This window comes from Coffea eugenioides, chromosome 2 (genome assembly GCF_003713205.1).
Source record: "Coffea eugenioides isolate CCC68of chromosome 2, Ceug_1.0, whole genome shotgun sequence".
NCBI lineage: Eukaryota > Viridiplantae > Streptophyta > Magnoliopsida > Gentianales > Rubiaceae > Coffea > Coffea eugenioides.
In genome coordinates, this window is record NC_040036.1 from 30,668,047 (window position 1) to 30,683,103 (window position 15,057).

Here is a 15,057-nt window from a genome sequence, read left to right on the forward strand (position 1 = left end):
CAAGGGGGGTATAAGATGTAGTTACAGTTCAAATTGCTGTTGCAAGACATAGGAGAATGAAAATGGAACATCATGTACTCAACACCATTTCGAATTTACAATTTAATGCAACCAATTGAGTTTGAATCTACTATCATCAGCACAAATTCCACTTCATCTATCAATACTTCCAAACCAGATACAAAAAGCAGCTTGATTACAAGATTAATCCATTACTACAAAAGTGCAACAGAGCAATTCAATGCTACAAAAGAGCACCAGAACAATCCATTACTACAAAAGCATGACAGAGCAATCCATTATATTCAAAACACAATCTGCTGCAATGACTTGAAACAGACGGTGAGGATTGCAAAGGCCTATCAGCTCCAAATTTGTATCAGCAATAGTCATTTACAAAAACATTCGTATTCAAGTAGCTAATTAACATCAAACTAATAAGGCTCAGCAAAACCGATAAGCAGGAAACTACAGCAAGTACATCAGAATCGCATGCTAAAACTACTGCTAATTGAGAAAGATGTAGTTAACACTATTGCTACTGTTGACATTTCCTGACTGCAGTGTTGTAGCTGCACTAATTGAGAAAGATGTAGCTGTGGCAGCTTGAGATGCAGCAATTTGCTGAATTGGAGGAGGTTCAAGAGTTTGAGTGACCCGAGTAGTTGCATTTGAGCAAGTTCTCTTGCTACTTCCTTTAGTAGTTGCTCCAGTATTGTACAATGGCCTTCCTCTTTGCATTTGTATAATATTAGAGTGAAAGTGAATGTTTGTGAAATATTATATTGAAACATGTATAAAATGTACTCATTTGATTGAACCTTTGCTTTGAAGCAATTGCTTTGGTCGGAACAGGAAGCTCTACATTTTCAGTTCCAGGTTGACTTGTAGGAGAAGGATTGCTTTCTTGGCTTGAATTCACACCAGGCACATTACCTTGTACATAATCCTAGCAATAAACATAGAGAAACATCATATATTAGAAGGTTCTATATGTTACAAATGAGTGATGTAGGACCAAAAAATAATTTAGCCAAAGAGTTGCTCTTGACAGGCCTGTGTTTGCAGTCCCTCTTCCTAGTTTGCCTCTTTTACTGCTCAACTGTTAGGGAATAAGCTAACATTAGTGCATTTTATTTGTTTATCACATTATTTTCAATAGCAAGTTGAGCACATATAAGACCTGTTGGCTAGGAGTTTTGCTGCCTTTCTTCTTTTGCACAAGAGCTCTTTGGCATGACCTCTTGTTGTGATCAAAGGAGCCACAATTTTCACACTTGAATCTGCTCAGCCTTTTTGGTTGAGGTGCAAAATGTCCTTCATCATGTTCCCTTCTCCTGTGCACCTTTAGTCTACCTGGAGCTCTCCTCAAAAGAGGAGACAATACTGTTGAAGGGTTAACATTTGGCATAGGTGGCCACATCTTCTCATCAGGAATTGGATGAATCATACTTGCACATGTCTTTAAGTACATATCTCTTGAGAACCAATGGTTATAGTAGGACTCCAGTTTCTGTCTCTTGTAAATAATTCCTAATGCAGCATGTTTACGAGGAAGACCTAAAATTTGAAAAGCTCTACAATCACAGTTTTTAGCAAGTAAATTGACCATGTTTGACCTGTTCATATCCCTTACTTCAAATATGTCTTCACTTGTCATTGTCAGTTGACATTGTCTTGGTGTTTGTCCTATTTTTGGCAATTTATCCACCATCTTTGGGGTGACAGAAGTGGTTAGTGTGCACCCCTTCTGATATCTCTTGTGCATTTTCTTCATAAACTTCTTCCTCAGTCCCTCAACAAGTGTCAAGATAGGTTTCCCTCTTAGTTCACCTACCCATGCATTAAAGGACTCAGTGCAGTTATTTGTGACGTGATCACACTTAATTCCAATAGCAAAGGTATATCTACACCAACTTGTCTTGGGAATTTTCTCCAAATATCTCCAAACTTCCTTGTTTAGCTCATTTATAGTGGCTATGGCTTCATTATGCCCTGCACTATCATAGTTTTTAGCTGCTCTCCAGAACAGGTTACTGAGTAAAATACCAGGAAACTGAGCTTTAAAATTGCTGCAGATATTACTACAGTAATGCCTTTCACTAGCAACAGACACTATCTCCTCATAAGCAAGATTCAAGCCCTAAAATGAAAACCAAAAACATCACATTGTTATGCTGATGAGCAGCAGAATTAGGACTGAAAAAAACTACTGCATAACAAGTATACCTTTTGCCTGTCACTCATGAAGGTTAAAGGGACATTATCTTCAAATGGCCCAAAGAAATCCTCAAAGTAATGGAAGAACTAACTCTAGATTTCTTTATTTTCACACTTAGTCACAGCAAAAGCAATAGGAAAAATGCCGTTGTTAGCATCTAAAGCAACTACTGTGAGAAGTACACCACCAAAAGGACCTTTCAAAAAACTGATAGGTTGTATTTTTGTCATTAATTTTATGATTATTTTTCTTTTTTATTTTACCAAATATTGTTTTAATTGATGGATTCTACTTATATTTGGTTAATGGTACTAGTTGAAGGAAAAGGAGCAAAACGTGGTTAAAAGGGGTAATTTTTCAAGAATTGCTGTCAAGTCCAGAGAAGCCTCACAGCAAAAGCAATAGGAAAAATTCTGCTGTTAGCATCTAAAGCAACTACTGTGAGAAATGCACCACCAAAAGGATCTTTCAAAAAATTGATAGGTTGCATTTTTGTCATTAATTTTATCTCTGTTTTCCTCTTTCATTTTACCAAATATTGTTTTAATTGATGGATTCTACTTAAATTTGATTAATGGTGCTAATTGTAGGAAAAGGAGCAAAACGTGGTTAAAATGGGTAATTTTCCAAGAATTGCTGTCAGGTCCAGAGAAGCCAAGATTCGCGCGTGGCAGTTTCCTAATTCAAGTCGAAGACTTACGAAACATATTTCCAATTACAGTTGGGAAACTATTTAAATTATCTTTTATCAATTTAGGAATTATCTTTTTCTTAGGAAAATTAGGAAGGAAGGAAGGAAGGAAGTTGCAACTACTAGGAATACTTGTGAAACTATGATTTGGCCGTCTCTTAGTCTATTTAGGGGATTGATTAGTTTCGGCAAAAAGGGAGGTACGATGGCCGCTTGGCCTTTTGGCCAATCTTTTTTTTCTCTAGTTTTTCTCTTATCAAACACTAATGCGGCTGGCTTTGGAAAAATGGTGTGAATTGTTTCAATTGGCTATGCGCAATTAAATTCATTTTCTAGTCGAAAGTCAACTTGAAAATTCGATTCCAAACATCTGTGAGATCGAATTATTTTACTTATTTCTTTTATTCATTGGTATTCGTGCGTTTTCTGATTTAATTTCTTATGATTATTTTGTTATTTGAATGTCAAAGGTTCGACATTTGAATTAACCTACTAATCTACTGCCAAATTAATTGGTTAAATCCGTAATTATTTGATTGGTTAATACCAGTGGCGACTAGCGTGATTGGTCCTATGTTAGGGAAACGTTTGATCTAATTTAAATAAACCCTCGTAGCGTGTTTGTTGATTAGGGTTGGACTTTTCTAATTTTTAATGCAATTAAGGAATTGAATCCTATGGTCGTACTTAGGGTTATTTTTTTGGTTAGAGAAATAGTTAACGGTCGTACCTTGGCTATCGAAAAAATAAGGAAGAGTTGGCTGTTTATCGCGTGTATGACAACTATCACTAATCTATTAATAAGTAATTGAATTATCTTTGCATCGATGATCAGTTGAAAGGACCGTGTCTGAAAAGTTGCATCTTTGGCTAGAGTCGTATCTATTGTTGATTAATTCCTGTTTATTTTCTTAAGTTGCTTGTATTTAGTTAATTTGTTATTTTTATATTTTTATAAAATCCCCCATACTTTGGGCTCTAAAAGAAATAAATTATTCCCAATTCCTGTGGATTTGACCCTACTCACCGCTATATATAAAATTTATATTTTTGTTGAGTATGTAATTATTATTGCACAGCCTCGACAACCTGTCAAAAACATCCATCAAAATCAACAAAAAGGTTTACAGCCTTCAAGAAATCCAGCACCAACTAGGCTCAACTAGGCTCAACTTTGAGCATTGAAACTAATAAATATTCTCAAAAATCTAGGCTCAACTAGGAGAGTAGGCAAATCATAATGTATTGGTACAGAACCAGCACCAAAATCTAGCTTTGTGAGTTGTATTTTCTAAGGACTTCAGCATATTTTGGCAGTTTGGTGTAGGATTCACTATGATTGCCTTCAATCTAATTTCTTACTTTTGCAAGTGCTCTATAAAATCTGTCATTTGCTTGGATGCACACCATATTTTATCATCTCTGCTTCTACTCTTTTGGTGGACATGTTAGGGTGAATTATTAATACTGGTACTTGTTTTTTTGCAATCCAGTCAGCTGTAACTTCTATGTTCTTCCTATCCATCACACACGTGTGTTTCTCTTGGTAAGACTTAATCATAAAGGTGATGGAATCTGCTACTGATGATGCAAGAATTCTCCATTTACATCCTTCAACACCATAAATAGTAGTCACTCTACTATTTTCATTCTTCACCCTGACAATGCGAAATACTTTCTGAATTGCGTAGTCCTTTAAAACTGTTCTAAATGCATCAACATTAGTGAACAACTGACCTTTCTTAAACTCTATGTCTGTCTTTGGGTTGTACGTCCACATTTTTTATTTCAAGGCTTGCTGAATGGGGTCACATTCTTCCTCACTTTCAGAATCAGAAACAACATCACCCTTCTCATTCTCATCAAAACCAAAAAAGGACATGTCAATATTCTCACTACTTGCCAGAGACACATTATCAACATCTATGTCATCCCTATGTTGTGCAACCAGCTTGAATCAGAGCTGGAGTCATTATATTCACCCTCAGAATCATCAATCTCAACAACAATTACCTTATCATTTCTTTTTTTTCCTAAGTTCATGTAGGTGTTTTGACCATTGTCCACCTCAACATTAGTTTGATCATTGGGAATAACATCCATACCTAGCACATGCACATTAATCACCATTTCAAACTTATGCATTTTGAACATTTCATTAAAACTATCATCATTAGTAATATCAAACATGTCCCCTGTCTTAGGAATTAGGCACCTCATGTGCAGTAACTTATTCAGATGTCTAAGGACTTAACTGAATACCTTCTCGGTAACATCAAACAGCAAGTTAATGTAACAGTAACCAATTGGATCGACATTTGAAATTCTTAATTATTTCCCCTCATAATGGACAGTTATGTCATAAGCAGGAAGGAGAGCCATCCTAAGTTCCAAAAGTGATTGTTATTGAACAAAGAGGAAATCACAACAGCTTACAATTCTACTGCAATGTTCTATATTTGTATCATAAACCAGTCATGAACTCAGACAATGACCAATACAACATGTTTATACAAGAGCTGTCAAGGTCAAAAAACTTCTAACTACGAACAGAGCAGCAAGTCTTTAACAACTGGAATAACATCACATTCATATGCCATTGATCATTACTAACATATTCAAATCATGATACATCATCCATTCACTGAGCAATCACATTTTGGGCTTTCTATCATACAACAACTAACATGAAAATTTTCTCTCTTCAAGTGACAACATCAAGGATAATTTACTTGTACAGCTGTGATTCTTGCAAATATTATGAATGAGATACTCAGATTGTGGTTGCTTTTTACCACCTATTGTGCTTCTTTTCTCACAAATGCTTTGCCTCTCATTAACTAAGCAAAAGCTCCAGCTTCTTCCCTCATGTTTCCTTCCCTCAATGGTTTGTTTTATCAGTCACAACACTAGCTATGGAGCTGGTAGACAGCCTTGTCACCTCAAGAGCTGTCATTCACAAATTGGCGCCAATTCATGGTGCCATCTTCCTCCTCCATTGGCGCCGATGGTTAGCTCTACAAATGATGGTTAAAGATGGTACAACTCTGCAGAAACAAGGACTCTTAAAGTAGTTTAATTAGTTACTCAATTTGTTTAATTAGTAATTAATTAGCTTATTTACTCCCTCAATTTGTTCACAAGCAACATTCATTCTTTTGTAAAATTCGTTCATCAGATAACCACAAATAATTGGGGTAACTAGGTAAATTCACACACTCTTTTGACAACAATAGGCCCCAATTAGTTCCTAGGAGAGGTCAATGCTATTTTGTAAATCATAGGGGAGGTGAGTGCTACTGAAAAAACCTCAGGGGAGGTTTCTATAATCATCCCAATAGTAAATGGTTTAAGAGCAATGGATTCAAGCCACTCTAGCTAAGCCTTTAAACATTATGTCTTAGGCAAAATTTGGAATAATCTGTAAAGTGGTCTCAAACTTGAATACCATTACTGTTTTTTTTTTAAATGAGAAATTTTGAATCCAAAATCTCCTACTTACAATCCCTCCCTATTTACCACCTAATCCAACTTTCCCCCTTGAATACCTTGCATTTCTGTAGCAGAGGCACAACAATTTTTCAATGGCAACACAAATAAAAAGAAAATTTTCATACTTTTTAAACAGACGTAGATTTTTTGCAACCTATGTTGATTATTTTGTATGGAAAAATTACAGTTTTGATCCCCCAATATTTAGCCTATTGTTTCAATCAAAACAAATTTAGTCCCCAAAGTTTATGATTTTAGACAGATTTAGAACAACTAATGAAAATGAAATAATAATTAACAGTAAATATCAAATTGCCGTTAGTCAACAATGATTTAGAACAACTTTGAATGGTTTGCATGGATTCAAAAGTAAGCTTTGCGGCTTAGAGACGCTTGAAAGGTTTGCTGTTCAACCCTTTACCCTATTACTTTACTTGGGACTATTACTTTTCCTTGTGAGTTGCTTTAACCCAAAAAAAAATGCAAAAGAAATTATTGTATACGGTGATTAAAAGTAAGAGGAAAGAGAGCAGCAATTGAATTTGTGGAAACAGGGAGGTAATGTGAAACGTAAAGGGGGAAATGTCAAATAGAAAAACAACTAGAAGAAATATTGAAGTGACATCATGGTTTAGATCAACTGTTTTCAGTCATCAAAATGATAAAATTATCTGAGTGATCCCTCTAATTTTTCTCTCTTTACTCACCATTTCAATCATCCAATCTATCCAAAGTTACTGGAGAAGTACCATTTCTTTAGCCACGTCCATTAACGATCCATGCGTGGTTTCTTCTACGCAGTCCAAGGTACGTGACACGAAACTCCGATAAATGTGGGTTGATATATTTGGTATTTTTTTCAAAGGATTGACTAAGTTTCAAAGGTTCGTAATATTTTCCTAATGGTTAGGTTCCAATAAGTAACACGTGTGATTAATTTGTCAACCTAAAGTGAAAATTCTAAATAATCGTTTAAGAAATTGCTTTTGGGACTACATGGAAGTATGGGGGCGTCAGCATATATCTAATGTTGAAAAATCAGTAATTCAATTCGACCAGCAACTTTTTATTTCTTTTCTCAGAAATTGACAAGTTCAAATGTCATATGGGTCCATCCTGACTTGCTTAAGTAACACGTGCATAATGAAGACTATAAAAAGGCTTCTGATCAGGGGGGAAACCTTACAAATCAGCCACTCCCGAACACGAAACCAAAACATATATTCATAGCAAGCTTGTATTTCTCCAAATTAATCAATCTAAGAAAGGCAATAACATTCAATGAGCATGGCTTCTCGAGGCATTGGTTTACATGTCCTCCTATTCTTGGCTCTTTTCTTTTCCTTGAGTGGGCTTTCATTTGGGGTAGCACCCAAAAATATTTCAACTTTCAACCGCAAAAGTTTCCCTCAAGATTTCATATTTGGAGCAGCTTCAGCTGCCTATCAGGTACTGGGTACAAGCCTACAACTCCAGTGAAATTTATTTGTCATATTTCTCATATATTGTTGGTGAAATTTTAATGTGTTCATCAACTTGCAGTATGAAGGAGCAGCATTCGAAGATGGAAGGGGACCGAGTATATGGGATACCTTTAGCCACCAATATCCAAGTAAAATTTTGAGATATTAAACAAAATTGAGGAAATTGTATTCTATATTTAAACTGCAAGGACATTTTAATTACAAGAAATCGCTCAACATAATTATAGGAATTTATATGAACAAGGAAATAAGCTTATGTGGATTTTATACCATCATATTGTGCTTGTTTTACATTGCAGATAAAATAGCGGATCATAGCACTGGTGACATGGCTGTTGATTTCTATCATCGTTACAAGGTATGATATGCATACATTTTCTTCATCATTAATTATAATTTTACAATAATGTCAAAAAATTAGTTTACTACTTTTAAAGCATGCACTTAAGTTGAAAACACCATGGTCACATGCAGGAGGACATCAAACTCATGAAATTCTTAGGGTTGGATTCTTTCAGAATGTCCATCTCATGGTCAAGAGTTATACCTCGTGAGAATCCTTGACCTTTTCTTTTTCCAACAAAAACTTTTGCGTGTAATTGCTTGCTTTACAAATTAATCGGTAAACTTTTATTACTTTATAGTACAATCATTAATTCGACTATATTCAACTTTTTCTCAGATGGGAAGCTAAGTAAAGGTGTGAACAAGGCAGGCATTGCATTTTACAACAGCCTCATTGATGAGCTTCTAGCAAACGGTCAGAAATCTCCATTCCACAACAATATATATCTTTATTAATTAAAAGAAAACCGTCTCTTGCTAATGTTGACAATTCTCACCTCTCAAATTATCAACTAATATAGATAATTTGGCCCATGCAAACAGGTATAACACCATTTGTAACAATTTTCCACTGGGATGTTCCTCAACCTTTGGAAGATGAGTATGGTGGATTTCTAAGCCCGCGCATTGTGTAAGTGATCTTCAATTATGAAAACTAGTCAAACTGATAAAATCCCATTAGTGGTACTGATTAAAGTGTATTTATTTCTTTGCCTTTTTTTCCCACAGGGATGATTTTCTAGATTTCGCAGAACTTTGTTTCAAGGAATTTGGTGATAGAGTCAAGCATTGGACCACTGCTAATGAGCCATTGACATTTTGTGTAGCTGGGTATGACTCCGGCATCTTAGCCCCCGGCCGGTGCTCAGCTTGGAGGAACAACGACTGCCCAGCGGGCAACTCCGCAGCTGAGCCTTACTTGGTTGCCCACAATATTCTCCTCTCCCATGCAGCAATTTCTAACCTGTATAGGGAGAAGTACAAGGTGACCACCCCATAGCTATCTTATTCATTTTGATAAATCAATTAGTGTTATTATGATTCTGGGGGATTTGCATATTATTAAAAATGACTTTTGGAGTATAGAAGTTTCAAAAAAATAATAAAAATGTCTATATTGAATTATTTCAAAAAATACATGTATCATACGTTTGACATCTAGGTATGAAAGTGAAGAAGAAGACATGAAAATTTTGGATCAAGTCCTTAAGCCAAATGTATTTGTCAATGAACAATATCTCAAGGAAAAAAAAAAAAAAAAAAGAGACTGCAATAAGACAAAGCATGACCAAAATTATGATCATCACGGTTATCCATTTTAAAAACAACGAAACATACAGTTTCAATTTTTTTATTGCCTATTTTGTTAAATCTTAAGCAAAATTAATCTGACAATATAACACATAAATTTGTGTTCATATTCTCTATATATAGGCATCACAAAATGGTGAAGTAGGAATTGTGTTGAACCCAACTTGGTACGTGCCTTATTCCAATAGTAAGGCCGACACCGAAGCTGCACAACGCGCAATCGACTTCGTGTATGGATGGTGAGTTTACATAGTTTTCTTCTTTTTTTTTTTTAAATATCGCCTTAATATATTCTTTTAGTTGTAAATTTTTTTTTAAAAACAAAATGACAAAAACGTTGTGGTATTTGCAGGTTTTTGGACCCCTTAGTTTTCGGGGATTACCCACAAAGCATGCGTCGTCTCGTGGGTAAAAGGTTACCAAGATTCACGAGGGAGCAATCCCAGTTGGTGAAAGGTTCCTTGGATTTCCTTGGAGTGAATTATTATACCTCAAATTTTGCAGCAAATGCCCACTTCCGTAATGGTCCTAATAATAGCTATACAACTGACAATCAAGTTAATCTGACAAGTGAGTTCCAATATATATAATCCCGATTTAATTTATAGTGTGTAATTTTGTTAACAATTAACTTTTACTGATTTTTATTGCGTTTGTTAATCTTTCAAAACTTCTATTTGTCACAGCGGAAAGGAATGGACTAGCTATTGGTGAGGCGGTATGTTATATCTTCAAAACCTCTGTCACTTTTGGAAATCATAATATTCGAAACGAGTGAAAAGGGAAGATAATGCAGATAAAAAACAAGAATTTGACCGTGTGTTTCTCATAATAAGAAAATTTTTCGTAATATGATTCAATTTGGCAATTGTAGATGTCAATTTATGACTATTCCAATCCAAGGAAAACTATTCAAATTGATCTTTTCCACAAAACCATCTGAAAATTTTAATTAGCAGTGTTCATGAAAGAAATCATGTCTTGCTTATGCTCCTTTTTCCTATTTTGATCTGGTATATATGAAAGAGGAACTTCCTTGGTGAATCAGTTTCGAACTGGATGAAATTGGAAGAACCCCGGGAACTGTTTTAATTCTTTCAATTTTTGGGCAGTAATTCGAGTATTATCTCATTTTACCAACTCATGTTACGATGTTCAGGAAGGAGTACCACTTTATGTGTATCCTCAAGGTCTTCGTGATGTTCTTGTCTATACAAAGAACAAGTACGGGAATCCAACCATTTATATTACAGAAAATGGTAAGAACTTAATTTGATGGTAAATCCACGTGATCTATTTTGAAATTCACAAATTAAAATTCACATTCCCATTTATTACCAGGATTTGGTGAGACTAATATAACTAAAGTTGAAGGAGGGGTCAAGGATTTGCAAAGAGCACGCTTCTATCAAGCCCATCTAAGGGCAGTCAAAGAAGCCATTGGGTAACTCCACCTCTTTTATTTGTCAACATTTCTCATAGATCAGAAACTCCTGATTACATTTTCTAAAGATAATTACAATCCTTTTTTTTTTTTTTTGCAGCAATGGCGTCAACGTGAAGGGCTTCTTTCCTTGGACATTCATGGACGATTGGGAATGGAATTCAGGTTTCACAGAGAGATTTGGTTTGGTCTTTGTTGACTTCAAAAATGGATTGAAGAGATACCCCAAAAGTTCAGCTCTTTGGTTCAAGAAATTCCTCCAGTCCTAAGTGAAGTTATGAACAGTTATATGTACCATACGTTGATTTTAGCTCTGTGGAGTGATGTCAAATAAAAGATTAGAATCCATCAATCTTTAAATTCATTTATTCGTTGTCTAGGTCAAATTGGTTGTCCAAATTTTGTCGCAATTGTAAGAATAGTCGCAAATGCAATAACGTGCCACATTAGAGCATGCAATTATGTATTACGAAAGAAATATAAAGTCTTTATTCACTTTCATTGGTTTTCATTCTTCAACTTGCCTTTTTGTAATTTTCCTATTTGGCTTTTCGGGTTTGTTCTTCTGCTGAGACCTTGGGAATGGAAGACCCCGTGTAGTATGCTGGCATGTTAAGGTGAATTTCCAAATTTAGCCACATAATAAGGCAACAAAACCAATGTACCACTAACCCAACTCAATTTGTACAATACTAGCATGTTAAGGTGAAATTTCAAATTTAGCCACCTAGTCATGATGCCCATAGGGGCACATGATTGCTGCTCATGTTTGTTAGAACTGGATCAGGAATAAACAAACTAAAATTAGAATAAAATAGGCAGTATAACCGACCATATAATGGTTAGGTGGTAGACACCAACCATATAATAATTAGGCGGTAAAACCGATCATATAAAAGGATTGTGACAACCCAATAAAGACAAATAACAAAGCAAAATAAAAAACACCAAAATTTACGTGATTCGGTCAAATTGACCTACGTCCACAGGCGAGGGAGGAGCAATATTTCTACTATGAAGAAGATATACAACAGCCGTAGGAAAGTGGTTCCTAGGCCAATAAGGCACTCACAAGGTTTAGGAAATATTTCTAAACTCAAAATAAGAGAGTCTAATATATTTGACTACAAATGGATTAGATGACCCAAAAAACTAATAGCTCATACAATACTCTCTTGAGTGATGCGCTTAATCCTAACACAAACCCCCTATATTTATAAGTGAATAAGGGGAGGCTTTCCTTAGGCTTCTTCCGATGTGGGATAAGAGAGAAACTCTCTTACCGATGTGGGACATGCCACATCAACAAATCTCCACCTTGGCGTGTCCTCAACATCGATAATAATAAAACAGCTCCACCTTCTCACATAAGCCCCAATAGACCTAAATCACCAACAACGAATATCAACCAAATCCAAGCACTGCTTGAATTTGTAAATCGGAAGAGGCTTCGTAAATATGTCAGCAGGGTTCTCCTTAGTATTGATCTTTTGAACAAGGACTTTTCCTTCAATAATGATATCTCGAATGAAGTAATACTTCACATCAATATGTTTCATCCTCTCATGATACATCTGATCTTTAGTGAAGTGTATGGCACTTTGACTATCACAGTGAATAATAGTAACACCTTGATGTAGATTAAACTCGCCAAATAACCCCTTCAACCACAAGGCTTCTTTGATTGCCTCGGTCACTGCCATGTATTCTGCCTCCGTAGTAAATAGAGCCACAACGGGTTGTAAAGTAGCTTTCTAACTGACTGCACAACCCCCAATGTAGAATATGTAGCCTGAAAGTGATCTTCTTCTGTCAAAATCCCCGGCGTAATCTGAATCTACAAAACTAACCAGAGTTTTATTTCTTCCAAACTCCAAACAAGCGTTTGAAGTCCCTTGCAAGTATCTGAAAATCCACTTCACAGCCTGCCAATATTCTTTACCTAGACAAGACATATATCTACTAACAACACTGGCTGTTTGTGAAATATTCGGACGACTACAAGCCATTGCATACATAATACTGCCGACTGCACTGGAGTAAGGAACTCATGCCATATATTCTTCCTCTTCATCTGACTGTGGTGATTGAGCAGCAGATAGCCGAAAATGGCTAGCAGGTGTATTAACTAGTGTACATAGGGCACCTGTAAAAAAAAACTAATTAATATTCCTACTAACTAAACTAAGGCCCTGTTTAATAACCAATTCAACACTTAAATTTAATAGATTCAGATTTTAACATGTTTAGATGCATTTGATAACAAAAAATTGAACATCTAAAATAATTAAGTGGCACTGAATTTCTTAGGCAAAATTTGTTTCAAAAATTAAGTGATAAGTTATTCACTTATCACTGAATGTGATATACACTCAAATGTATTAGATTTAATACTTAACAATTGAATAACTTAATGGATTCAGACTTCAGATTTCAGTTTTTAGACTTCAGTTTTATCAAACGCACCCTTAAATTAATTGGATTCAGATTTTAATATATTCAGACATTTTGATAACCAAAAATTGAACATCTGAATTAATTAAATGGCACTAAATTTTTCAGGTAAAATTTGCTCCCAAAATTAAGTGATAAGCTATTCACTTATCACTGAATGTGATATACACTCAAATGTATTAGATTTAATACTTAATAATTCAATAATTTAATGGATTCAAATTTCAGATTTTAAATTTCAAATTTCAGTTTTATCAAACGTACCCTAAATCTGGAGAACTTTAAACTAATAGCTTATTACTAACTTCTATTTGTTTCGTAATACTTTTCTATACAAGATAAAAATCCATGCATATCTTGTCTGGACCCATTTCTTTTTAGGATTAAGGAAATTTTAAACTATGCATTTAGAAAGGGAAGTTTTGAAAAATTAGAAATTCTAGACAATTAAAAGTGTACCAAATATAAAAAGCAATAAATAAACCTTTGTGTTAATTAGTTTCTTGCGTGAATGGGTTTAATGGGAGAGACTTCTCTATTTCTCAACAACTTAACTGATAATAACAGTAGCCAAATGATACAGGATTCGTACTCAAAGTCCTCTCTCTTCCCTCGACCTTTGCTTGAAGTCTCCCTTGAAACCATCGCAATTTTTTTTCTTTTTCAAAAAAGGCTTCCCTGGGTGGGCGCTTTTGGGATACAATTTGAATTGGGTCTGGGTCACTCCGAGAGATGTGGGCTCAACTTTGTGGTACCAAAGATGGACTGAAAATTTAGCCCCAGATGGTGAACTACGACATAACAGAGGCGCTTTTGCATTTACCAGCCCATTTATCTTAGTCAATTGTAATGCTACAGATGCAAAACTTGTAATATGTTTTGGGCCTGATACTTTCCGAGTTTGGAAGGGTCCAAAATTAATTACCACCAACAAAGCGTGATAAATCTTCAAAACCAAGTTCATTAATGTAATATCCAAGAACGCCAATTTATAGTCGTAGTTCTCGACATTATCTGAGACAGTTGATCGCTAGTAGGGTTGCAAATGAATCGAGCCGCTCGCGAGCAGTTTGAGTCCGAGCTAATCTAGTTCAAACAACATCGAGCTTAAGTCTAGTTTTGCAAGCGAACAGTGCAATTGTATTATCTAGGTGTTTATACAATTGTATTAATAGAGTTGAAAGATGAATCAAACTATTCGACATTTGAATTGAGCTAGATTTGATAAGAGTTTGTTTGAGTTTGGTTTGCCAATTAGTCAAGTCAAACTTAAAACAATGTTTTATATTTGATAACTTTCAAATTGGATAAAAAAAAAACTCGTTCAAACTCGGTTTATCAAATAAACAAGTCAATCTTGAACAAAATTTCAAGGTCATTAAGAAAAATCCAACAAATTTGAAAGCTATGTTGTTCGATTTGATTAAACTTATTTACACTTCATGTATTAATACTCTAATTCTAGATTGTTTCGTCCAATTGAAAGGGATGATTGCTAATCCGGGGTCTCTCCATTTCTCAACGTCCGTGAACTCTTAGAAAATTGGGGGTTTTATTCAGTTAATTTGTTGAATTCTCTGTGATTTGTAAGTGCAAATTTCATTGACAAACTTCT

The 15,057-nt window shown here is 35.2% G+C and overlaps 2 protein-coding genes across 2 annotated transcripts; one reads left to right on the top strand and one right to left on the bottom strand.

The window, feature by feature from the left end:
* Positions 1-507: 507 nt before the first annotated feature.
* On the bottom strand, positions 508-4,692 carry LOC113759457. Its single transcript, XM_027302036.1, has 5 exons — positions 4,320-4,692; positions 2,230-2,267; positions 1,184-2,143; positions 822-949; positions 508-733 (listed from the first exon to the last, which is right to left on the bottom strand). The coding sequence occupies exons 1-5, from the start codon at positions 4,690-4,692 to the stop codon at positions 508-510; spliced, it is 1,725 nt and encodes a 574-aa protein (XP_027157837.1).
* Positions 4,693-7,767: 3,075 nt separating this feature from the next.
* On the top strand, positions 7,768-11,257 carry LOC113759459 (furcatin hydrolase-like). The gene is made up of 13 exons (XM_027302037.1): positions 7,768-7,853; positions 7,947-8,016; positions 8,188-8,246; positions 8,363-8,438; positions 8,571-8,648; positions 8,777-8,864; positions 8,963-9,218; positions 9,668-9,783; positions 9,897-10,114; positions 10,231-10,262; positions 10,704-10,803; positions 10,886-10,988; positions 11,089-11,257. Exons 3-13 carry the CDS (start codon positions 8,217-8,219, stop codon positions 11,255-11,257), a joined length of 1,266 nt encoding a protein of 421 aa, XP_027157838.1. The 5' UTR covers positions 7,768-7,853; positions 7,947-8,016; positions 8,188-8,216.
* Positions 11,258-15,057: the final 3,800 nt, after the last annotated feature.